Here is a 26,103-nt window from a genome sequence, read left to right as displayed (position 1 = left end):
CGTGCGTCTCTCTCTCTCTCTCTCTCTCTCTCTATATATATATATATATAGTTGCATAAAATTAACAATTGCAACAATATTTCTCATTTTAAATTAATTCTTAACGATATGTATATCGTTATAGATTCCAGGTGTGAGCACCTGTAATATGTCTATCTATCTATCTATCTATCTATCTATCTATCTATCTATCTATCTATGGGTGTGTGTGTACACACACACACACACACGATCAGGCTTATAAAACATACGGGAACTTCTTGACATTCTTCCAACATCTGACATGCTCTAATCTGCTTGCAGTAATCTATGCAGTAGGACGGAACACTACAGGACTACTTGTGGTAAATCATGTGACTGAACGCGGAACTTGAGTAAATGCTGTAAAAAGACGCACGAAATGTTTATTTAACCAATTGTTTTAGTACTTACAGCGTTTCAACAAGGCGACTGCAAAAACTGTAAGTATACATAAATGTGATCTTTAAGTTTACTAGTAAAATGTTTTTAAATCAGCGGGTTTATCGAATTGCGTTGTTTTGGTTTTAGTTTTATCGAGAGTGAAAATATGGCGACGTGATGTGCGAGGTATTAGCTGATATGCTACAAAAAAGTAATGAGATTTGGACGAATATACTTAAATTAGACCTCCATTTATGTTCGCACATGGTCAGCATTTAATAAGCGTATCTGAACAGCGTTGTAATTCACAGTCCGTAACGATGTAGTTTCAGAGTTTCACCAATGGCAAGCGCACCTCCACTGGAGATATCAGGTGCGGCGGGATACGCTGCACCACCTTCATATGAAGAATCAATGACAGGACCTCAATACCCACAGTGTGGTCCTGTGCCGCCGCCTCCTGTCTATACTAAAGCACCACAGGCTCCATATCTAACTCAAGATTACACGCAGATGTATCCAGCCCCGGCGTCGTGTACACCCGTGACCAACCCAGTGGGTAAGGAGAAGCCCGATTTTCGGCGTGTAGAACAGATGTTCATGAAATCTGTTTTAATGAAACTACTAGCACTGCCATATTTAAAAACTACTATTGTATAGTATGTTTCTCACAAGTTACACTAAAGTACAGCATGTGATATATACATAATGTCAACAATAATAATTTGTAGTAGTAATACTAGTGTCATAATTATGTTTCTGATTAACCTATAACTTATGACTGCACCATTTAAAATTCTATATCTTTTAGTATCAGTGCAGACTGTATACGTGCAGCCTGGCGTGGTGTTTGGGGATGTTCCAGTGCAGGCATTTTGCCCCATTTGTGTGCAGTCTGTGCTAACTCGCTTGGATTACAGTTCAGGCACAATGGCCTGGCTTATATGTGCAGGACTGTGCATTTTTGGGTAAGATGCATTTGTATATAACTGATTGATTAAAAAACAAGCTAATAAAGGCTGTTGCTCACTGTTGTTAGAAAACTAATCATGGAGGTAACACCTTTTGTGGTCTTTTGTGTCTTTCCTGACAGCTGTATCTATGGGTGTTGCCTGATACCCTTCTGTGTTGACAGCCTGAAGGACGTGAGACACCACTGTCCCAATTGCAGCAGCCTTATTGGAGTCTACAAGCGACTGTGATGTTGCCATGTGGGTCACAACAGAAGCAAAAAGCCACTGTATTCTCAACATTCCTTGTATTATGCCAAACAAAATATAAAAACAAGTCAGAAAACATATTTATTAGATGCACCATATTTGTATATTTTCTGCTTTCTTTTGTCATGAGACCAAATGACAAAACTAGTTTCAAACAATAAAATAAAAGCTGACTTTCATAGACCTAAGGGCTTCTCAGCAGGTTTCCCTATCGCAGTACCTTAGCACCCATCTAGATTCTGTTAATAGCAAACCCCACAATTAAACTGAAAATTGTCTGAAACTTGTGTCAAGCCTAATCCTAAACCAAATCTTTTCTGAGCTTCTCTGAGTAGAGACAGCAATACAGTGTGCTTGTGCAACATCTAGACACCAACACCTTTGAGGGATGCATGCCATCAAACCTTTAAAGTGCCTTATCACCTTCAGTTTCTCTTCCACTGTAAAAGTGACTAATTATTAGTCTTGCAGCATTTTGTAAAAACTTTTTTTTTTGTCTCATATGTATCTATTAGAAGTATGTTTGTTTAGTCATGTATGTTTACTCAATAACAAAACTATGTTCACAATTTTTGTAGTTTAAATCTCTAAAATCTTTTTCAACCAAACGATGCAAGATTAATAAAGTATTACAAATCAATTTGTGTAGTACTGCTGTTCCTGCTTTCTAAACACAGAAAACGAAACAGGTAATTGTAGTGCAAATACATAAGTTGTGTCCAATTCTGTCAAATATTAGTTTTATTATGGTAAAGTTTGTTGGAGGTCTTCCACCTCGTATTTCCACATTCGCCTGTGAATCACTGCGTTGTCTGAAAGGTCTGCTATCTTCACGGCACGGAGCACTGGCTCTGGACTGTGTGACTGGATCACCCCCATTACCATCACGTATTTACCTGCAGGTGAAACTTAATAACCTCAGACACCTCTAGTGAAGGACAGAAATGCAGCAAGATAGTAGCCGTTACTGAAGATACTTTACCATCTGCTAGATGTGGGGTGCAATACAAAAGAGGAATGACAATAGAATAAGAAAAGAATTAAAGTACATTGTTAAAGAATACTACAGGATGACAGCACATTCCCAGATGCTGCAATTGGACAGTCACCCTTATCATTGATAATGAATGTGTCAACATGAATCAAGGCAATTTCAGTGACCATGAAGGGACATGGGATATTACATAGCTATCTCAGGATTATGCCATGCAGTTTATTTTGTACAACTGTGCAAGAGCACCAAAGGTGGTTATATAGATACACTAATCATTTAAGGTTGAGAATCCCTTGGGAAATACCTTTCGTAGACATAGGTATATTTATACTCTCATCTGTTCACAAATGCATGTAATCCACAGTCACAGATCAAGCCCACACACCAGTAATTTGATGCCATGCCAATTTTCCCAGATAACCACACTTCACCCAAAGAAGATGCTACAATTACAGGAACAGTCTTAATGCTTATAAAATTGTGACAGAAGGGAATTTGACAACAGCTATTTAAATCGGCACGGCCTTAACTAGTGTGAGCAATGAGCAAGAACAGCCGTCATGACTTCTTTCTACCCTGATCTGCCACTTTAAGTCTTAAGACTTTAAAGCTGCTAAGGTTCTCCCCAATTAGCACCTTTAATATATATAGGGTGATCTCAGGGTTTCCTAAATTCAAATGGAATTTTACCAGGTTTCACAAAAAACAATTTTTAACAAATAACCGAAGTGCCAAGAGGGAGCTATCCAGAGCCTATTGTAATTGTAAAGCCAAACTGAAATACGAGGTAATATTCCGTAGGTCTACTAACCAAGGCTTAAGCAGGGTTTTCCTTTTGGGATGTTGTTAATACCGCTAACAAGAAAATTCCCGGTCTCATCCAATAGCAATACAGTGTTCTGATCAAATTGTACCTCCACCACCGTCCCTTGCATCCAAACAATCGAAACTACTAGTGGGGTCGATTTGCCACGGCCCAGTCTCTTTATGCAGTATTCCATTTTAGCGCTCAGTGCAGCCTCTCGCAGCTGGCTGGACAGTACTTTCACAGGAGGCTTTCTTGTTTTTTCCAAACAGTTACCATATTCCTTTGTGCTGCTCATTCTACTACTAACTAGCTAGCTATTTCCAATAATGGTGCACAAAAATCGCGGGAAATATTTCAAGTGCTTTACTTCCGATATAATGATTCCTAATATGATGACGCTTGTTTTCCTTTCAAAATAAAAGAATGAGATTAACTTCATATAGCGTAAATTTCACTTAAAGTAACATAGGCTTAAATTACAATATATTAAATCTTTGATGCGCCATGATTAAAAAACAACCCACAAAAACCTAAAACCTACCAAAATGAAGCTCATTTGTATATATCGTATATCTAGAACAATAAAAAAACAAGATTCTGACCTTTTTTTTAAGGGTTTAAAAATAGGGCGTTTGCATATAGCAACCCTTTTGAATACTGCAAAAGCCAATACTACAATAATAATTAACAAGAGATATAATATGCAAAGCCACCTTTCCTACACGTCTCTCAGTAACAGTAAAAATGACCTTTTAAAAAAAGTACCTTAATATTTACGGTAAATGACCACTGTAAAAAAATGTACTTTTCCTTGTAACATTGGTGAACTCTGCAGTTGGCAATAGGCTACCTAATTGACTTACGCTGTCCTTTTACTGATTTGTGATGTACAGCCAGCCCATATTCAGCAAACATTCAGTCACTCTACTATGAATTAATAAAAAAAAAAAAAAAAAAAAAGAGAATCTGCTTCAGCCAATGGATCTCTGGTACACAATATAATGATTATTATAATGCATAAAGAGAAGGGTTGTAGCCTATAATTTCAAAAGAGTGCAGACCTTTTGGATGGCAGATATCAAGTTTAGCTTATTTCTTTTATTTACATAATATAATCAATTACCAGTCAGACAGCATTTATTTATCTAATCTGTCAAATACAGTAGCACATCTTGGTGTCAAAACAGAATAATGAAGTTTCCGAAGTGATTAACATTAATCATCTCTCCCATATTACCAGTTTAACTACAATCCAACAGGAGTTCTTTGCTGATTTGCACACACTTAAATGTCCTTGAAATAAATTCATTATTACTAGTTAGCACCATGATTGACATAATAAACATAACATGCATGCCGGTGACCTGGCTGTATAACACAATCAGAGAATGAGAACAGTGTCAGTGTTCCAAGACAATCCACTGTGGAAGTGGATGTAGTCCTGAAATAGATTAACAACCATTCCTTTAAGACTCAATTTCAGGAGGTTGTTAGCCAAGGGGAGGTCTTTGCTCTTTACATCATAATGTCAGAGCGACACATCTTAATGTTACAGGTTGCTTTTAAAAGTGCAGAGGGACAGAAAAGGTACTATTGGCAACAAAGTCTTTGAGTGATGCATAACAGCATCCATTTTTGCACAGAGGGTAAGCAAAATAATGGAAGGGCCAGACATATTTCAAACACATAGATATGGAGCTGCTTTCAGAAAAGCTTCATTTAAAACTACGCAAAACAAAAAACATATTGAATCATCAGCTTTCTGGACGGATTAAGCGAGTTTCAACAGAGCTCTGTGGTCATTTCACCCCACCCCCCTTTCAATATTCTTATTTCTCTCAGGTGTCTGTGAACCCAGACAACCCAATTGCTTCTTGCTCACTGCCCCAGATGCACTGTATGGCTCTCTTCTGGATGCTGTTTATTCTTTATCACTAATACATGCAGGTATCACTTTAGAAGATTGAAATTACAATTCTGAATTACTTGTAAAAGGTATGTTTTTGCCATTTTTTATTTGCCTCCTGTACAAGTACACCAATCATTAACAAGCCCTTCACTTCACTACTGAAATAAGCACTTGAGCAGTGGTCTTAGAATATCTATTGCATTTAAAATGGCTTATATCAAGCTATTTTATAGTACTGGACTGAAATGACCCTTAACCTGTATTTAACATTTACTGTTCACAAAGGAAAACTTTTCCTATCGGTAAACAATGAAAGTAAAAAATGTAAAATTACCCCTGATATGATGAGCTGTTTCAGCTGGACTTTGGGTTGATTCAATATTATAGTACACCAAATAAAATCTCCCTGGTGCATCAACTGCTTTCCTTAAATAATTTTTTTATTTCTTTCAGAATATCTAGGAGACATGTTTTTGCAAGTTCTGTACAATTCTTTGTTTATCCTTGGGGTTGCTAAAAAATGAGAGGTGAAACAGGTTGAAAAAATGGGATTCTGCAATTTAGTGCATTTAAATCCAAAAGAAACAAAAAGAAAGAAAAAATGTTGTCCACCAGAATTCCTTCAGTTGGTTTTTCTTATGCTTAAAAAGTTCTTCAGGTCATTATGCAGGCTCCAGTTAATGGTTTTGTTGTTTTGCTCAGAATCCCAGTTCTTCAGTGTCAATAGGGGAGGCACATTAAAAATACTGCCACTTTCCTAGGACTGTGTCTTTGATTGCATCAACATACTGTGCAGGCACCCAGTAAACCCAATATTGAGAGGCTTCTGTTGGACCCAGTTGAAATGCCTAGTAAAGACAAACCCAAAACACCACCAAAAACAAACATTAGTTGTATTAAAAGCAGCAATATTGAGAAGCTGTGGATTAATCTTATACAGACTTCTAAGGTACCACATACCATATGTCATAACATGCCATTACAATTCTTTCTCAGCACTGAATGCACTGCAGATCCTACTATCTGCTGCTGACAAGAAAGCACAACTCCCATGTAATGATAACTGCCAGACAGTTACACCACTTTGGCACTGACATCACTAATACCACTAAAGGACTGTTGGTTAAAAAATAATATCAGACAAATTAGCCAACTACCACTAATATCTTAAATTAGTGATAGGCCACTTATGACAGGGTTCAGCTGGTAGCCTTGTTCATCCTGAGTACATTTATTATAGACAGACATCAACAGCATAAAGTCTAACAGGCATATGCACTTCATTACTGGCCAGTACCTGGAAGAGAGAAACCTGGTATCTGCATTGGTAGTGCTCTTGCAGCCCATAGAAAAATCAATTATAATATCAATGGTTTTTTTGCGCAAACAGAAATAGCAAGCGGACTCAAATCCAAATATTAGGGTTTCATCCAAAATTAGTTAATGGGAATAATGAAACATATACCATCATGTGGTAGTCCTCATGACCTTCTATTGGCTCAGTCACAACATTTTTGATGGAACCCATTGGGATTTTTTCTGTTCTTTCTGCAGGTCAAAGAACAATGAAATTATCAAAATGATAAGCATCATATTAAATAGTAATGAGTGGAAGAAACAAGTAGAAGTCATCACCCTTTGTTCCAATCCATAGTTGATCTTGTTCCAGTTTGAAAGTGAGCCGCACTTTTCCACCAGATTTGTTATACATTCCTGATAAAGGCACTGTTGGTAAGCGCTCCTATCAAAAAAAAAAAGAAAAAAAGCAAGATCACTGGGATGTCATTAGAGTGAACAATTTACTACTTCCAAGAATTCCTTTTACTGGTCCTCCACACAGACTTAACAAAAATCACTCTGTTGATGTGCTAAACTCCAAATAGGCATAATATTTTATACAGTTGTCCTTAAAATTTACTACAACATTAATAAAGAATATTTTGTATTGTGTTCTCTTCATCCTTACATTTCAAAGCTACAATCAGAACATTTCTGGTATGCTTCCATTTTTGTTCAGGTTGTTAGTTCTCACAACTCAAATCCTTTCTAATTCCAGTTCTTGACGATCACCACAGATATATTATATACTTCATGTACATGAAGAAAAGCTCTAAATGTACTTATTCAAGTTTTAAATAATGTGCAAACATTTCTGTAACTGATGTAAACATTTTTTAGGATTGTTTACCTTTGCTCCTTTTATTGATGGCATTATGTCTTCAGGTTTGCCTTTGTCTAACACTTTTCTGTGTTGCTAAAACAGGAATTATTTATAAGATAAAATGTCAATTCTGTGATTACACCAAAAACAAATAAACATTGTTCACAGTTTTAGCAAAGGCATATAAATGTTTAACACAGAAGGACTAAACTAATACATTTGCTATCTTGTAGGTAAGGATTTCTACCTTTTGTCTACACAAAGGCTCTTTTTTGTTTTCCTCAGCTTTAACTTCTTGTTGAATAACTTCTTTCGGTGTATTTACAGCCAGTACATCATTTATTGTAGATCCAACCACCATTATTTTTGCACCATTTGTAACTTTAATTTCACGAAGCGTCTTGTCCTCTGGTAGCAGTCCTTTGTACATCACTTTCTGCATAGCAGGTGGAAGACCTATGCACACAGAAAAACATAATGAGAAATTTTCTATTTGTTTCTCAAAGTTTGTAACTTGACAGAATACTTTCCTTACCAGTGAGTGTGTGAATTTTCTCTTTCAGTTTAGCTCCAGTTCCATCTAAAGGTATTTTAAGATCATATTTGTTCTTGTTCCAAATAATTTTCAGTTCAACCATCTCCTGCCCTTCTTCACTATCTTCTCCATTGCTGAGAGCAGAGGCCTGAGGTGAGGAGTTTTCACCATCAGTGACGGATGCTTGGTCAATCTCTGCTGCATCTACTGCACTAGCATCATCACACAATGCGTCTGATTCTTTTAGGTTGACTTCAGTTTCCATTCCCACTTCATTTCCTGTGGGAGTAAACAGAAACATCAGTGCTTTACAACAATAGTCATCTGATTTTATCAAACATGTTAAATGACTATAGAAACAGAAAGTAACAAAAACTAGAATTACTATCATTTCCTGAATTGTGAAAGGATTAAACACTGGAAAACAAAAATGGGGGGAATAATGTTTCGTTTATTCTGGAATTATCTCTGGTTACTAACTTTTCTTCACTCAGAGAGCACATCATAGCTACCTAGGGTAGAATATACTAACAATGACTTAAATTATCATTAGACTGATTAGTGAACCTAAACACTTTTCTCTACAGGAACGAAACACTGTTGACTAACGTCGCAGTTAAAATAGTAAAGATTATTGTGTGCTGCCCCAACATTGTTAGGCAAATATAGATTCGTATCAAAGATTTAAATTTTCCTGCGATTTACATTTATATTTTGACAAAATCTGAGATTTTTAAAATATTAGCTTGGAAGCTATCCAGCTGACGTTAGCGGAATCACAAGCTAACGCTGAACCAGCTAGTAAACTCGCCAGACATAGGTTAGTAACTCAGCTAGCTAGCTAGCTGTGCAGCTAAAGAGCTGTTAACATGGTCCACAACTACGGTGGTTACTTATTCAGTTTTAGCATTTTATGTAACCTACAGTATTCCTTGAGATTAATCGAAACACGAGCAACAAGACCGATTGTGTTGGCGAAGCAGCAAACAGACAGCTAACGAACGGAGCTTGTAAGTTTGCCAAAAGCTAGTTAGCTAGTTAGCTAGCTAGCTAGGTGGTTAACGTTAAGTTTTCGATGAAGCTAGTTAACAAAACACAAAATATCTACCAAAGTAATACTGACAGGTTCAATGAATACCCACGCTACATTACACTGCATACATTTTTAAACAGGTATTTGAAATGTGCAAAAACGTTTTGCAAACATAACCGAAAAGAGATTTATATAGATTTTCTACATAAACCCACCATCCTGCGCCGCCATGATGATTGTGTACAATATGAAGAATGCCTTCTGGGAAAAAGCGTGCTGTCAGTGGTTGGACCCACCTTGTTTCCGTAGTGACCTGGCGGTTTTAAAATCTGGAAAATCAATGTTGTATTCTGTACTTTGGCAAGTTAAGTTAATTTTCGTTGTTTGACCATCTACCTAGGTACGATACTGTCGCAACGCAGTAAATAACCCAAAATGGTCTCATTCATCTTACTGAACTCATAAATTACTTTAAAAACTAAAACAGGTTACATTCTGTTCTAGCTAGCTATTGTTTATGTGTGTTGTTGATAAAGGTTGTAAGCAGAAGTTATAAATTGGAGCTAGTTAGCTAGCGAGATAGGATAACTCGCTAGGTTAGCTAAGATGCATTCCATACATTGCGTTAGCTAACAGATTTAACAAATAAATAGCTAAACGGTAAGTGTCAGAATAATAATAATGCTAATATATTCCACGTGCAATGCATTTTCTACTTATGTGAAGGTACTATCTCTGACTTACTTTTAAGATAGATAGTTTAGCTTGCCTGCTAACTAACTTTCACGTCTGACCAAATACGGCGCTCCGTAGCATCAAGTTGAGCGGAAAAAAAATTACGTGCATCATCCACATCATTTCTTCTTGTCCTGAAATGAATGCCGTTGTTTGCTTGAAGGATGTGCTGACACTGGATATTGAATACTTTTCGATGACTGCAAGTACGCAAGAGATGGCTGACATGAGGACATACAATGTAGTAATTCTGGGAATCGGATTTTTATTCATTTTCACTGCTTTCACAACCTGTGGCAATATAGAAGTAAGTAACTGAGTCAGATTACTGTTTTTTTTAAAGTAACCTAGTGCATTTTCTTACGTTTTACGTTCATAGTGAGCAATGTAATTAAAATTCTATCCCAAGTCATTTTAAACAGGAGGTATGACAATAAATGAATATAATGTGTAATGTTGAGTATGTGCGTTTGTTTGAGGTTTAATCAGTTATGAACAAAATTTATTCATATTGCTAAAATTATATTGCAAATAATTAAAGTTTCTCTGAATATGATATCTACATAACTAACAGGGCAAAGCAGTTACTGTTTGCCTGCGTCCATCCATGCCTCTTGAGGCTGTATAGCGCCATTGTTTAGAAAATCCGGGTCAGGCACATCTCGTTTTGCAATATGCTTCATCAGTCAGTACATTATCATGCGTGAAGGCCAGCTTGGAAAATTTTCAAATGTAATGTACGTCTATCATATACTGGTGATCATTGAGTCTCCTGACACTCAGTGTCTGCAATTACCTTGATATTATATTGCTACCTTTCTTTTGAAGATACTGTATTTATTGAAGATACTGTATTACAAATGACAGATAGTAATTGTGATAGTTACTATTTATCATAAAATCATAAAACAAATAAACAAACAAAAACCCACAACATACTTATTTATACAATGTATAAATGTGCATTCCTTTTCATAAGAAAGTGTAGTGCAGTATATTCAGAATTCTTAGTTGTGACCAACAAGGAGATTGTTGATGTGGGTATTTGTTTGCCAGAAACACAGGTATGTGAAAGATGTTGTAAAGGTGTGAACTGGTTCTAGTTTTCTTCAGTCAAGTATTCCAAACAAGTGACATCTTACCATATACTTTGCACAAGGTTTTCAGGCTACAGGGGATTTCAGCCAGTTCCTTTCTCAGGGGACTTTGTGACATGCTTTTGGATCGTTAACCTTTTTTTAGGTAGTCCTGGAAGTAGATTTTATACTGTGCTTTTCTGAACACAAATGATATTTAAATCTCAGCTAAAAGTGGTACAGACTGTGGCTCCCAGGAGTCTGAAGGATTCTCCATGTCTGCTGGTTAATGTTGAGTTCATCGGGTGCAGGTTATATAGGAGGAGTAAGCAGAAGTCATTCTCTTTAATGCTGTCTAGGAAGGAATGAGTTTCACATCAGATCAGGTCAATAACTTAATTCTCTATTGTAGGATTCTCCCCAATTAGTACTGCTTAATTCATTTGTCATATTTCTGTTCAGCAAACAGTGGTGAAAAGTCTGGATAATGCTACTTTCACTGGAAGTGGGTACCACAGGTAAGTATTGTTAGGCTGCATGAAAATAGTCAAGTTTTATAAGCACATGATGTGAAGAATCTTAAAAATGTTAATGTTCACTAAAATGTTAATTTTGATAAACCTCCTTGGAATTTAAGAATACTCTACTTAAGCATTTTACTGCTGCTGTATAACAAATGAAATGAGTTAATATTGTTATGCAGCTGACTGGATGTTAAGTGATTCATGAAGCTTTCATTAGTTTCATTGTTATGAAGTTAACATCTTTGACCGAAGTATTCACATAACTTAAATGGCCTGAGTACAGTCCTTGAAACAATTGACCATATGGAAAGGCAGCAGAACAATATGAAAAACAAGATTTAGCTTGAAGTACATAAGTTGTGCATACAGTCAAGGAAAGGTCAATATGGAAAATATTTCTTTAGTTTGAAAAGTAAACATTAACAAAATTTCCCTTTACTTATTTAATTTTTTAGCCTTGGCATAATATATGGAGTTTTCTCTTTGGCTAACTTATTAGCTCTCACTGTTGTACCAGTATTGGGTCCACGATTCACTATGTTCTTCAGTGGAATTCTTTACAGGCAAGTGTCATAAAATACATGACTTCTATCTAACTGACAATGACATTCCATACATTCAACTGCACTAGTTTTTCTCCAACTCTGTTCCATGTCTTCTAGTGGTTACATAGCTGTATTCATTACCCCATCCACCTGGTCCTTTTATTTCACTTCGGTGCTAATTGGTATCGGAGCAGCCCGTATGTATACTTTTTTTTTTTAGTTATTTGAAGCTAATGTTCATACAGTGCTGCAGTTCCTTTTCTAAAAATAGCATGTGTCTCCTGTTATAGATCCTCTGTGGATAAATACTGCAGATCACACACTGCCAGACTGAAATTGTTGGCATTTAATAATAATAGATCATAGATTAAAAAGTAATCACATCCAATGTTTTTCAATCCAGTATAATCTTCATTACTTTTGATAATATTTAGGCAGTGATATTACTAATGTTCAGTCAGCATTCTTGATGTATACAGACAATATAAGCCCTTGGATTTCCTCCTGCAGTGTTGTGGACCGCACAAGGATACTTTCTGTTGGAGAACTCTGATGTCACCACCATTAACAGGAACACTGGAATATTCTGGGCTTTGTTGCAGTGCAGGTAGGCCTGCAGCAGAGAGAAGAAAACACAAAAACCCAAGCTAGTAAACCATAAACCCTGTCTTTCATACAAATAACATACAGTTAGTGCAACAGCATCACCTGGTAATCAGTCACATCAGGATTAATTCCTGCTATGCATTATATTTTTGTATTGTTAAACTTAAGTTGTTCCAAACAAATCCTGAAATATTGCTGTCACCTTGTTATACTCTGCAGAATTCTTAATATTTTTGATAAAACTTTGATTAAAAAGATTGTTGCAGTGAATTTTTCTGATTTTCTTTAACAACAATCTTTACTTTTTTCTGTCAGTATGTTGTTTGGCAATCTTTATGTCTATTTAGGTTGGAAAGGAAAAACTGAAATTTCAGGTAAGTCAGTTTGATAATCATGGCTTTCTTAAGCAATTTTTGTTCATCTTTTATTTTTTTACTTTTTTTTTTTAATAGGTAAAGGAAGTATATGGAGCTGTATTTTAGCAGTGTTAGGGTAAAATATTAATGGAACATTGCTCACAGCATTAGCAATAGCCAGTAAATGTGTCTACTGTGACTGGAACCATATTTTTATAGTTCTTGATGTTTCAACCTTGCATTACTTATTAGATGCTTGGGGAAAATTAGCTTTTCAAAATGTTTTTAGTAAATGAGCCTTTGATGTTTCTTTGTTGTAACATATTAAAGACTAACCATGTTTATTTTGAGTAAAAACATGTAATTATAAAAATGAAAGAAAGAAAGAATGGATGAATAAATAAGATATTTAAACAGCTGAAACAATTTGTTAATGTGAGAGAATCTCTTACCAAGGCTGTTCATCAGATGTTTTATTCTTTAGCTCCAGGGCAAAATAATAATATTTTCAGCTACTCTCATAGTGTTGGATATGGATAACCACATATTCTTTAAAATAGAAAAGATACACTGATTTATTTTATGTTTATCGTAGACAGAAAATGACCACACGAGTTTTCTGCAAAATATGCACTTGTCATTTCTATTTTTAAATATTTGTTTATGATATCAATGGCTTACCTTGTGAAAGTCTTTTGAACATGATTTTTTTTGTGGTATTAGACACAACCTCAAGAGCCTAAAATGAATCAATAACACACTTTAAACAGATTAACAAATTAACATATTAATTTAACAGGTTTTAACAGACTAATTTGAAAAGAATTAAAAATGAGCACTATGGATGTGATGTCATCAAACTCTTATTTCCTATGGACACCCTGACCTTTATGTTTTTGTTTGATTTCATTTTGTTCCTTTACAGACCAAGACAGGAAGGTCATGTTTATCGCTCTGTTGGTCACCTCTGTGCTTGGAACACTAAGTTTCCTTATACTGAGAAAATCGCCTCTGCTAGAGGAGGAAGTTCTGCCTGAAGAGGAGGGACGGCCCTTGCTGTCAGTTCATTTAATGTAAAGCCCACGCTTGTTTGATTGTGATGATCATTCATAGATATGATAAGTTCCAATGTGGTCACTGTCTAAAGATTACACTGTACCATTTGTAAAATGGCATTGCATAATAATCATAGATTATTAAAGTATAATCCTCAGTGATTTCAGTAATATTTGGTCAGTAACTTCAAGATGATCTATTCCCAGATATAAGCAGCGAGCCACCTCTGCAATAATGGAGGCTAAAAAAGATTTCAGTAAGTACATAAATTACACAATGATACAAACATTTTTCACATTATTATATGATTTTTGGTTATAATTCATGCTTAGATTATTGCTGTCACATAATGCATTTGTTGCTATGTTTGGACTAAAATGTTTGGATACTGACTGGACTTACTGTGGGCATGGTGTTTTGGGATTATTTGCTGAAAATCCATTTTAACAGTCAGACTAGGTTTATTCTGTATCTTGAAAGCTGGCTCTTGCAGGCCCTTTGTACACTGATTTGGCCTAATTATTGTAAAAGATAAATTAATTTTAAAGTTTTTTATTTCAGTTTTCAAAGCATTCAATCTCCAAGATGTTTACAAAGCAGCTCCAAAATTTTATCAATGGAAAGTATTATGACCATTTTGGGATGCTTTATGTTTTTACACCTTTTTGATCAATTTATTTCTGTGCTGTTCTCTTAAGAGACGATTTTGTGCCTTTTTCGCACAAAAACTATATTACTTTTAAGCATCTGCATGGCATACACTGGTAAGTTTGATAATAATTATCTCATTGAAGAAAATGGTTGTTTATTTCACTAATAATGCACAACTGAAATTATTGATACCAGTGTCCTTTTCTCTTAGGTCTGGAGCTCTCTTTTTGCAGTGGTGTGTATGGAACTTGCATTGGAGCTACAACACATTTTGGAGACGAAGCCAAGGCCTTGATTGGGATTTCAGGCATTGTGGTGGGATTTGGAGAGATTGTTGGTAAGTAAATATTCATTCATTACAAGCCAATGAGGGACCGCCCTAACTCATATGGGGATGCATTTAAATATTTGGTCTAAAATAAATAATCTTATGTATGTAGAAACTTGTGTGTAACAAACAGGAGATAGGATGCATGTGCTGATGTTTATTAGGCAGAACACTCAATAACATTTGTTTAAAATGTACTTAAGTTCAAATCACCGTGTGTGAAAGTAAAAAAAGGAAAACAGAATAAAGAGCTTTAAAATAAACAAATAATTATACCACAAAATGAGCAAAATACATTTAATGTAAGTCACAGATTAATAAACAAAACAAGTACAAAGTAGCAATTAGACTTAAAACATTTTAAATACAGTTGCGCTCATAGATTTACATGCCTCTCGCAGAATTTGCAAGATATTCATAGCAATAAAGGAACTAATAAAATGGTCCTGTTCAAAAGTTTGCACACCCTTAGTCCTTAATACAGTATATTGTCCCCCTTTTGCAGTGATTTTTGCAAAATCACTGACGGCTTACAGTCTTTATGACAGTTGTGAAGGAAGCTCTTTATTTTCTCATCTTGTAGATCTGCCTAGGTGAGGTCAGTTCCCCTTCATTGCCATCTCATCCTGTATGTCTCCACTTGAACATATGAGCCTAAACATTCAAGGATATTTAAACTTTTCATCAAGGCAATCTGCATGTTTTCAGTTATTATTATGAGTATTAAGGATACACACAATTCTGTGATGATAAATACCTTTACCTTATCAGTATTCCTAAATTAATTAATGGCGTTTTGCTGGATCACTTCTGCCGGATGTATTATTCAAATTCTACTAGGGTTATGTAAACTTTTTAGTGCAGCTGTAGCAAGAAACAACAAAAATAATCATCATCATCATCCTTATTATGATAAATTCTTAAAATAGTAATAAAAACAATACAAGGAATAATAGCCTAATCAAGGAAAGAAAATTCTGATCCTTTCACAATTTCATCGCTTGAACGTGAATGTAGCAGCTTCTTGTTTTTGTTACAATACACTACCATTATTACTTTATTATGGCTGTGTCATAGCTTGATTCAGGATTCACTATGGTTCCAACTCTTTCAGGTGGAGGACTGTTTGGCCTTGTATTGAAGAACAGCCGTTTCAGACGCACTTCTGTCGTCTTCCTCGGAATGGTGGTGCATTTTGTGGCCTTCTACCTGATCTTCCTCAGCATCCCAGATGATGCCCCAGTGGTTTTCCACACCAGCCCACTGCATACACCGTATATGTCTCCCAGGTAAAGTGTGGACAGAAGCAGCTCCCACAGCTGGAGTTGTGCTGTCATAGGTTATTTCCAGGTGGCTTTAAGCATCCTGTTTTTTTCAGCGTGTTCATCGCCATGCTGTGTAGCTTCCTGCTTGGACTTGGGGACAGCTGCTTCAACACGCAGCTCTACAGTATTCTAGGCTGCATTTACATGGACCAAAGTGCTCCAGCCTTTGCCATATTCAAGTTTGTTCAGGTAAAACATGAATCATACTGCATTTATACTGCACATAAGGCTGCTTGTGTTTCCATGTGTATAATATATCTATTAAGAGACTCATGAGGGTGAGTAATAGGAAGTGAAGGGAAAATAAAAAATAAAATAAAAAAAGGTTGGTCCTTGAGTGTGACTCTATGCTGAATACGTGGTGAGGGGCTTATCATAGCCAGCAAGCAGCATTTTACTTCTCGCCTGTGTAATCGGGGTGAGAGAGAGGTGGAAGAATTTGTGCTTCCTCTGACCTTCCCCTTCTCAGAGCTTCTGTGCGTGCTGTAGTCCGGAGGTGATGATAAACCAGGTGGGGCGGATATCTCAGTTCAGGCAGGAGGCGAGGCTTTCAGCACCCTAGGAGACTTTGTGTGTGTGTGTATGTATGTGTGTGTGTGCGTAAAATATAGTAAAATATAAATTCTGCATATGGTTTTGGTTGCTTATACTTTTGTTTTATTTCATAACAAAACAAATAAACGATTGTAATCAATGTATTATTTACTAATTCAACAAAAATATAACATCATTTACTGATTTAGTCCACATAATAAAAACTATATCATCAAGTTAAAAACAATAAATAAACAAAATTAATAAAAATTAAACAAAATGTAACATCACTTATTGAGTTAACCCACACAACAAACAATACATTTAAGTTAAAATATGTCATAAGTAAGACTATTTGTACTGTATATTTAGCTAGCTAGCAAGCTATCCAATTAAAATTAATATTGCAACCCTCAGGAAAACAGCTAAAACAATAACAAAAGTAACATTAACTATCAAAATATCATTAGAAACAACAAAATAAGTAATGTGCAACTGAGCATACCTCTAGCTCAATATCACTGTTTTTGGCTCTTTTATGGCCCAGTATGAAAATAAGGAAACTTGATCATGATGTTTTATGAGTATTTCAGTCAGCTGTGAAAGCGTTTGAGCCACTCGGAGCTAATGATAATTAAATCAAATATAAAAATAATTAAAAACTGGCCACATCCAAGATAGGGCCCTACACATATAAGATCAAGTGAAATGTCATTCGTGTTCAGGTAAAATATCATTCATGAACATTTCATGAACCTAAGCATTTTGGAAACTACTGGGAGTGTGACAGGAGCAGGAGGTGGCAGGACCCAAGTGCAGCTGTGGAGAGTCTTTACTCTCCATAATGATAATAATGAGCACCAGTGACAAGCAAGAAAGAAAGAAAGTGAAATTAATAGCTGGCAGTAATGGCTCGTAGTGTGCCAATGTAGAAGCAGGCTCAGGCATGCGACATCATGTTGGCGTTGTACAGGCAAGCAATGCGCAGAACTGGAGCAGAGTACCTGTGGGCTTTAAATAAGGAGAAAGCAAAACAAGGCACAGGTGCTCATGATTAGTAATCTGGTGATTTTTGAATATTTGCCTGAGGTCTAATTTATTCTCTGAAAACAATAGCGTGCATTTGTACATTTGTGATGTACATTTTAAACTATTCATGGGCATATTGTTACTTTCACCAGTCCAGGGATGTAAGGTTAAGCCGCAATATAAGGGAAGACTAATCAACACAATCAAATGAGGTGTGAATGTGATGTACTGAGGAAAAATTACAGAGAGAACACAGTAGAATCAAAAAACAAAAGCTAATCAGCACACAAACATACATCTTGGATATAACCATATGAAAAGCACACTAAACATGAACAGATACCACTTATTATTTATACACTATATTGCAGTAACTTCACACATTACTGACATATGTAATAGTTTTGCAATAATACTCTATCATTAATGAAAACACAGTATTTTATGTAAATGTAGTTGTATTATAACTTGGGAATTATGTAATCAGTGAAATGTGGCTCTTTCCAGTCTATCTTTGCAGCAATGGCATTCTTCTACAGTGGTTACGTCCTGCTCAGTTGGCAGCTCCTGGTCATGGTTGTCCTAGGCTTCACAGGCACCCTGTGCTTCTTCGTCGTGGAGAAGGCACAGAACACCTTAGCCGAAAGTCACAGCGAGCACTACAGCGGGTCCTGTGAGTAATCCTGTGATGCTGTTTGTGCTGTGCTACTTTCAGAAACAGCTCTGAAAGTAGCACAGCTAGCCAGAGCTAGCATGCATGATTTTTGAATGTTTTGATGCATTAACTTCATTAACTTCATTTGATGCATTAACTTAATGCCTCTTATTTTAGAATCAATAACTTCTCCATTAGCAGTGGTAGTCTCTGTGTGTGTGTGTGTGTGTGTGTGTGTGTGTGTGTGTGTGTGTGTGTGTGTGGAGTAATTTATACAGCACTTCCATACAATTGCACTGGATTTACTATCATAAAACACTTATCCTATCTTTCTGAGGCATTGTACTTCTGCTTTTTACCTGTTGATCTTTTGGGAATTAGGTGCACAATCTCAGAGAGGAGTTGGACTTTGACATTTCTGACGGTTGCTCTTCTCTGTCCCTCGTTCCCCTATGTTCATGTTGTTTATAATGTAATTACTAGAAGATTTTGTTATGATTGTTATTAATGCAAAGTTTATGAAATTTACACCTGGAGAAATATTTTATATATATGAAATCAGTGACCTGATGTTGCAGTTTTAAATAATTTTTATAATGACTTTTTAATAAGTAAATATTAATTTGTATAGTTTTAGTTTGCCAATGCTTTGTCTTATACAAGTTATTGGTTTGTTAAAAATGATAACAGCATGTATGTACATAACATTTTTAATCAGATGGAACAGTCAGCTCCCAAAGACAAATGTATATGAATGCCTTTTCACAGGTGTGAACAGTTGGCTGGCGTAATGGGTGCCTCACCATTTCCCAGTGTAATGCATAGTGTCAAACAAAATAATTCAGTATTTGAGCCTGTTAAAGTCTTTATGAATGATATTCATAATTGTGTTTAAAAAGATGTGTAGAATTCCACAACATATTTGCCTCAGTTCAAGTGATCAGTCTAGGGGACTGTTTCTGCTTAGTAGAACAAGATTATTTCTGATTAGTAGATAAGCATCATAAACTGTGAAACACATTAATAATTTAGTTAATGTGGCAAACCGATTACTGATAATATTGTAATGCCTAAATCAAGTACACAACGTCTATGCAAATGATAATTAATCATTTGCACCGCTATATTGTAAATGTAGCTGTTTATGTTTAGTAATCTACCATGGTAATGTTAATGTATACACGCACACGCAGTTGTGCGCACGCATGCACACGTGTGTGTGTGTGTGTGTGTGTGTGTGTGTGTGTGTGTGTGTGTGTTTATCAATGTTTCTTTTTGATCTTGTTAACTGACAATCATTCAGGCTGAAATTAATATTTTGTACAACTATCTTATTTCAAAAAAACAAAACAAAATGCATATGGTATATATTTGTGATGGGTATCTTTGTTTTGCTATATTTATATGAAGTATTGCTTTTCGGTTTGTGCAGTAAAACATACAATAAATATGTGTCATGAAGCAGATGTGTTATTTTTTTTTACTAGGAATGAGTAGAACTCAGAAAAAGAAACTTGTGTCCTATCCTGTCCATGGAAACAAAGACAGATCACAACCATTATACACGCTGTTATACAAACTTATTTTATAAAAATCAATATTTCCATATAGTACATTTTGGATGGCTACATTTCTGTGTGATTTCCACTACCACTTATGTCCAGCAGATGGAGTTAAAATCATGTTGAAATTATTAAGGGTCAATAAGACAACGTGACAAAAAATACAGAAATTGAGCAGAATTAAACAATGTGCTTTTAGCTTTTTAGTGAAGAAAGAACCGCAAAGGTTTATGTTGTTTGCTAGATAGGTGTCCCACAGTTACATACAGATAATAAGAGTATTGATTTCTCTATAATCAGCATCTAAAAGCTGTGTTACCTTAATCCATCCAAGGTATATCTGTTTTTTTGTTGTTGTTGTTGTTTAATGTTTTGTACGATTCTATCTATGTCCTAAGGTTACAGATTCAGGAACAATTATTTTAAGTGCAGTCAACCTTTACAGGTTATAGTAGTGACCTATAACTGAACCTGTAGTTGAGTAAGCCTAGTAATTGTTTTTATGCTCTGTTGAATGAAGGACATTTTTTAGTTATGCAAGTGCTTCTTAATGATGATACATTTGCAGGCTACATAGATTTTACCTGTAAAACTGGTGTTTTAATGTATCTGACAAATTTGCCTACATTACAAAGAACTTCCCTTCTTGTTATTTAACAAGTGATTACACATATTACTTTCCTACTTTAAAAACATTGTACTTTTAGATGCAAACTTTCAGTGATTCAGGACTTTGTTGAACCATGGGCTATATTTGGGGATATCTGTCATGATCATGTTGATAGTGATGTTGAATCATATTTGATTTTTTAATTGATTTATCTAAAATATGTTCTGCTATGTAATTTGCTCAAGAGCATCTCAGATCCTAGATCATTGAGACCTTAATAAAAAATTAAATGCAGTTGGTCTGATGATGGTCTGAGAAATAGACTTGTCTAGTGTGATTATTATTTATATTATATGCCAGAATATCTTATTCTGTGTTAACCCAATGGAAGTTAATTTAAATGTTTGGAGAAATATGCAAAACGGGTACGACAAAGGATTTTTATAATAATGGTGCATTTGCTTGCTGTCTGGTACAGTGCATGTTAAGGCAGGCTCAGTTACGCTCTGAAAGATGTTGTGTTCTGGTTCAGTGCTGCTGCATCAGCTTCCCTGTTCTTCTGTATTTCGATTTAAGCTTTGAAAAGCCTGATATCCATTATCGATTGGCATAATGGTGCTTTCACAAGCAAGCAGTGAAACATCCTGTGCACTCCTACTGCAAAGTGCCATTTCCAGGATCTGATTAATGTCATTGTGAGAGCTAATGAATGCCTGGTCTAGAGATGCACATCTCTGGTTTGTTGCCATGATCCAGGACCAAAGCGGTGCTCTGAAATCCAAGAATCACAGTAAAGTCACTGCTGGAGGGAGGGAGCTTTGTCAGGCTGGTGTCAGCAGGCCCTGAACAGCCATTACATGGGCTATACTCAAAGTCTGTTTGTATGAATGGTTCCAGGTTCTGAGGCAAAGAAGAAAATAAATCCTTTCTGTAATTTTGGCAGTGGGTTGAGTGTCTAATGGGTTGGTCCCAAAAACAGGCACCTGTGGAGGTTGATCCAGAATAGCACCTGTTCTTCAAAGACATTCCAGAGCCTTACCCACACTCCTTTTGGATATGACCATTTCCACTATTTGATTACTATCTTTATGAACTTTGTTAGACACTGGAATTTGAAGGTTTGCTGGTTGACAGTTCCTTGTGCAGCTCATATTCAGCATCATATTTTCCACACTGTGAAAGCCAAGCTTTGTATAACTTTGCCAAGACTGGTTTAACCACAACAATGTTGACTCATTTCAACAGTGGCATTTACCTAGGTAGATGACATACTGTTAACATAATAGGGCATTAGCATAACTTTATATGCCTATCTTTTTTTCTTGTAATATTTAAAAAAAATGTGAAACAAGTCTTATTGTGTCTTGTCATCAGTGTGGTCCAGTTTTACAGGTTCAAGATAGATGGGGCAGAGCTTATTTTGAACTGACAGCAAGTTTGGGACCTGCTAAACATCAAAGGAAAATTAGGCAGTCAGAGTTTAGATGATCAGAGTGAGAATTTTCAGTTTATAATAATCATTTCTGTTGGATATTCAAAACAGGACAGATTTACATTTAGTATATATTAATGGCTAAAGCAACAAAGTTGATATTGTTAATAACAGAAACTATGATTAAAATATTTAAGACCTGGTAAGTTAATAAGATAGGAAATTCAAATAATGTCACAACAATTTAGTTCTCAGGCAATTATTTCTACAAAGCTTTATAATATCAATTGGGAAACATTGAGCTTTAGCAAAATCAGACAGGAAGTAAGTGCCATTAATATTGTTTTCATGCTTGTTTAAATAATTATGGCAATTTACCTTGCCAAAGCCAAATTCCTTTTACATTTTCTCTATTGTTTTCTTCTCTTTATTGCATTTTAAAATATATTTTCATGCAGTTCTAAAGGCAACTTCAATTTCACATCTCTCAAGCTATGATCATTAAAGTTGCTGTAGATATTTTATGTCCTGATGGAAAGTGTTCAATTGTTCCTCACACCTTCATCTCTCTTACTCTTTAAATTTCACCTGTTGCCTTCAAACCCAAAGACCACAAAGCCATTGAAATGCATTCCTATTCCTGTAGTACCATCAGAGTTGCTGTACATGCTAGGTCTCTCTTGGCTTAAGTATACATCAATTTACTTTTTCTCCACTGCATTTACTTTTAAACTTTTCTTTTTCATCTTTCATCATCCTATACAAACTCATTTTAATGGTCATAGAAGTTACAAGCAGTAGCCATTTGCTTTATCTATACAGTGTAATTGTTGGCTCAAAGTGCATGTGCTTTCTCAAAATTAAGAATTTAGCCAGGAGCTAGATTTATTCCCACATTAAATATAGCTCAGTGCAGGCTTAGTCCTAATTTACACACACCTTCCCATAGTGCTTAAATGGCATGTTCCTGTCATGAATAAGCTGCCATTTGCCATAATGTTACATACTGCTATAGATTACACAATAGCTAGAATGTAGCATTAGTACTAACAATCACAGGCCACACATGTTTACATGTCACTTAGGTTACTAACACTTTCATGGTGTACTGTGATTTGACACATTGTATGAATGAATGTTTTAATGTTGTCAGGTAAATACAGGTATAAGTGAGCCAAACTGTCCTTAGTCAGTGCTGGTTCATAGGCTCAAACTTGATATTTATTAATAACTTTCAGGGGTTAACCACGAATAGGCATTAGAGCAGGTCTAGCAAGCCAAATCAGTGCTAAGCATGTGCACTCAGTATTTGTTAATTAACAACACCTTTTTTTTTTTGTTATCTCTGATTTAACATTTGGTGTCATGCTGGTTTAATTATGTATTAAGTGTGGTAGAACTTACTACACATGTCCTGTAAACAATGCATCAAATCATTAAACAGTCACATTATGACACATTATGGTTATAACTCTGGCAAGCTCTTAACCTTTCCAAATATCTAAACTACTGTCTTCTGATTCTTTGATTCATGATTATATGGGTGCCATGCCACTAATGTAAATGTGCCTTGTAGTCTATATTTGCTGGGTTTTTTGTTTTTTTTTTATGAAACAGCAACATTAAAGGTGTTTGCAAGGAATTAAGATAAGATTTAAAGCAATTCCCACAAATGGACAATAACCTGAAGAATATTCCTGCATGTTTTCAAAAGCAATATATTTAAAGCTATTTAGTGAAAAGAATGTCCTGGGAGAGTCTGAAGACAGCTTGTGTCACTTCTGTGACCTCACCATGTGTAAACTTTAATTATAGATAGCATAATTAGAACCCATGGTTGTGTTAAAAATCTGCACACACTCCCTGTGATAATGCAACGTTTGTTCTAGAAGAACACATAATATGATGTCTCAAACTAACACATTGATGTCTTAAAATATATCTTTCCTCCTTAGCACAAAGCTAAGCACAGTTTGAGAACATCTTATCTAATCCTGCCAGAGTATCATCTATTGACTCTCCAGGAGCCCACACAAACATAAGCCATCACATTGCATATAAAAGTGAAACTGTTGACTGAAAGCACTACTTGCACTTTATATTCATTTATCTCAACTATCTTTTCCTGATTCCATTTTTTTGAACCTCTATAGTCAGTAATTTAGCTACTCTCTGAACAACCACCAAAACCACCAAAGATTCAGATGATGACTCAGAATATACAAGGCTGTTATAATGAGAGACCTTATCTGGCCAACCTTTCTTTTTCATATCTTGACCATGGAAACCCACTAATTTCAATACTCCTTGAGAATTTAAGATACAGTCAAAAGTCCCAGTACACAGGATCTCCTTTTTGATCCAATGCATGTGTAATGCTTCTGTTAACATTGTGATAGTCTAACACTGCTGCCTTTCCCCCATCTCTCTGTTGATGCATAAAAAAGAAACATGCTACATTTTCAAAATTTAGAAAATTCTCATATTTTTAGATTGCATGCTTTGCCATTGAGCTTTGACAAGTCAACTTCTACTTTCTTCTTTTTATTTTTCTTCATATTCACAAACTGTCTTCCCAATTTTTGCAAGGTTTTAAAGTTTCCAAACTTTCCAATGTTCTTTGTCCCAAATGCTTTGTTTGTTTTTATTATAAAGATTCCTCACTTGCACCCTAGTCATCTCTCTTTCCATTTTTTTTCTCACTAATGAAGCCAGTGTGCTGAAACACACTAGGATAAAGATATTAGTTCTTTAGTAAACATGTGTTGCTGGTTTTATGCTCTCTACTTTCTTTTTCTCATTTATAGCAGCCATTTTTTATTGCTATTATGTACTATTATGACATACTCGAGCAAACTGAACACTGAAAATACTGTTTTACATAGCTTTGTGCTTTATTTATCCCTTTTTATCTTCCAGTTTTTATTGCATACACTGTATTTCAATTACTTTTTTTCCTCCTTTAAGGAATGAAAACTGGCTTGCATCCATTTTGTCAATGCTCACTTTAAATTCCATTGATTTTGAGACACCTCTTTAAATATCAATCTATACACACATGCACAACCCTCCATTTCCTATTGATAGCATGTTGACATTCTTACACTGTCATTCTTACTTTATTCCTCATCTATTACAGGACTGCCAATCTTTGGACCTGGAGGGCTGCTTACACACACCTGATTCAACTCATCAGTTAATTTTGAGGTTTGGCATGTAGAGGTTGAAGGAAAATCAACATTCTGTGAGGGGCTCTGGAACTGCTGGGCACTACTTTTCTGTTGTATAAAGTGCTATAGATTTCCACATTCATTAACCTCAATCTAAGGCAAGTTCTTTCTTTTCAGTTGTTGCCATCAGGTTGCTGCTATAAAACAAATGTTTTTAGAAAGTCTTTTATTCCAATGGCGAATTGTCAAAGATTAGTAAGTATAAGTAATTAGTAAGTAGTGGAGCAATTTAAAGAGAATGAATGTTGTGTATGTAAGTGAGATGTTGTGTGTGATGCAGCAGGTTAAAGAAAAGTTTCTGTCATGTAATAATAGACAATAATGTTTTGAATCTGAATCTAAAAGGTTTATTGGAAATCTCATCTCAGAATAAATTATTTCAGATGCCTCTTTGGAATCTGATTTCTTACTTGTATGGCCAAACATGAAATAGACTTCAGTATACTGCCAAAATAACCCTTTGTATTTTTTTTTACTCATGTGCACATTTGCTCAGTGTGCCATGTCACCAGTTGTGAGATATGATATCATCCCAGCCAAACTAAAATGAAATTCACCTCACACAAAGAGACTTGTTCCCTAATGAAAAATGATCAATTGTTTGGCCAGTGGTTATTAAAACTCTTAACCTGCTCTGGTATTTTTTCTTCTGATTTGTGTCCTATCACTGAATGTGTCATTTTCTCAGTTAATTTTGAGGTATAAAATCATCAGACTAAGAGCTAGACCAATAATAGGTTTTCCAAAAAGTAGTAATGTAGCCTAGAAATTATATTAAATTTATTTT

The 26,103-nt window shown here is 35.5% G+C and overlaps 3 protein-coding genes across 11 annotated transcripts; 2 read left to right on the top strand and 1 right to left on the bottom strand.

Annotated features, from left to right (window-relative positions):
• Positions 1-73: 73 nt before the first annotated feature.
• Positions 74-2,262, top strand: litaf (lipopolysaccharide-induced TNF factor). Its single transcript, XM_027027869.2, has 5 exons — positions 74-344; positions 426-461; positions 729-961; positions 1,214-1,370; positions 1,496-2,262. The coding sequence occupies exons 3-5, from the start codon at positions 745-747 to the stop codon at positions 1,602-1,604; spliced, it is 483 nt and encodes a 160-aa protein (XP_026883670.2). The 5' UTR covers positions 74-344; positions 426-461; positions 729-744; the 3' UTR covers positions 1,605-2,262.
• Positions 2,263-2,413: 151 nt separating this feature from the next.
• Positions 2,414-9,378, bottom strand: ubfd1 (ubiquitin family domain containing 1). Of its 3 annotated transcripts, none has more exons than XM_035528971.1 (7): positions 9,278-9,352; positions 8,030-8,308; positions 7,742-7,950; positions 7,522-7,587; positions 6,969-7,074; positions 6,799-6,881; positions 2,414-2,518 (listed from the first exon to the last, which is right to left on the bottom strand). In XM_035528971.1, the coding sequence occupies exons 1-7, from the start codon at positions 9,291-9,293 to the stop codon at positions 2,507-2,509; spliced, it is 771 nt and encodes a 256-aa protein (XP_035384864.1). In that variant the 5' UTR covers positions 9,294-9,352; the 3' UTR covers positions 2,414-2,506. The 3 variants fall into 3 exon arrangements, with proteins under 3 accessions (XP_035384864.1, XP_026882499.1, XP_026881715.1); XM_027026698.2 differs by lacking the exons at positions 2,414-2,518; positions 9,278-9,352 and adding exons at positions 4,503-6,181; positions 9,359-9,378; XM_027025914.2 differs by lacking the exon at positions 2,414-2,518 and adding an exon at positions 4,503-6,181.
• Positions 8,876-25,704, top strand: LOC113589927 (UNC93-like protein MFSD11). 7 transcript variants are annotated; one of them, XM_035528965.1, is made up of 15 exons: positions 8,876-9,039; positions 9,961-10,104; positions 11,336-11,391; positions 11,853-11,960; positions 12,060-12,139; positions 12,453-12,549; positions 12,864-12,922; positions 13,830-13,977; positions 14,167-14,216; positions 14,659-14,724; positions 14,823-14,948; positions 16,054-16,228; positions 16,318-16,453; positions 18,335-18,500; positions 18,864-19,948. In XM_035528965.1, exons 2-15 carry the CDS (start codon positions 9,994-9,996, stop codon positions 18,893-18,895), a joined length of 1,410 nt encoding a protein of 469 aa, XP_035384858.1. In that variant the 5' UTR covers positions 8,876-9,039; positions 9,961-9,993; the 3' UTR covers positions 18,896-19,948. The 7 variants fall into 7 exon arrangements, with proteins under 7 accessions (XP_035384858.1, XP_035384860.1, XP_026886001.2 ...); XM_035528967.1 differs by lacking the exons at positions 8,876-9,039; positions 18,864-19,948 and adding exons at positions 9,371-9,462; positions 25,226-25,704; XM_027030200.2 differs by lacking the exon at positions 8,876-9,039 and adding an exon at positions 9,371-9,462.
• Positions 25,705-26,103: the final 399 nt, after the last annotated feature.

Source organism: Electrophorus electricus, chromosome 8, assembly GCF_013358815.1.
Source record: "Electrophorus electricus isolate fEleEle1 chromosome 8, fEleEle1.pri, whole genome shotgun sequence".
In the NCBI taxonomy this organism is placed as follows: Eukaryota; Metazoa; Chordata; class Actinopteri; order Gymnotiformes; family Gymnotidae; genus Electrophorus; species Electrophorus electricus.
This window is presented reverse-complemented; position numbering and strand designations above follow the sequence as displayed.

Coding starts and splice junctions, on each gene's coding strand:
- litaf (XM_027027869.2), top strand. CDS start 745: ATGGCAAGCGCACCTCCACTGGAGATATCAGGTGCGGCGGGATACGCT. Junction 962..1,213: donor ACCCGTGACCAACCCAGTGG/GTAAGGAGAAGC, acceptor TATATCTTTTAG/TATCAGTGCAGACTGTATAC. Junction 1,371..1,495: donor GCAGGACTGTGCATTTTTGG/GTAAGATGCATT, acceptor CTTTCCTGACAG/CTGTATCTATGGGTGTTGCC.
- ubfd1 (XM_027025914.2), bottom strand. Junction 7,951..8,029: donor GAAAATTCACACACTCACTG/GTAAGGAAAGTA, acceptor CTGTGTGCATAG/GTCTTCCACCTGCTATGCAG. Junction 7,075..7,521: donor CATCAATAAAAGGAGCAAAG/GTAAACAATCCT, acceptor TTTTTTTGATAG/GAGCGCTTACCAACAGTGCC.
- LOC113589927 (XM_035528965.1), top strand. CDS start 9,994: ATGACTGCAAGTACGCAAGAGATGGCTGACATGAGGACATACAATGTA. Junction 11,392..11,852: donor ACTGGAAGTGGGTACCACAG/GTAAGTATTGTT, acceptor TTAATTTTTTAG/CCTTGGCATAATATATGGAG. Junction 16,454..18,334: donor CCATATTCAAGTTTGTTCAG/GTAAAACATGAA, acceptor GGCTCTTTCCAG/TCTATCTTTGCAGCAATGGC.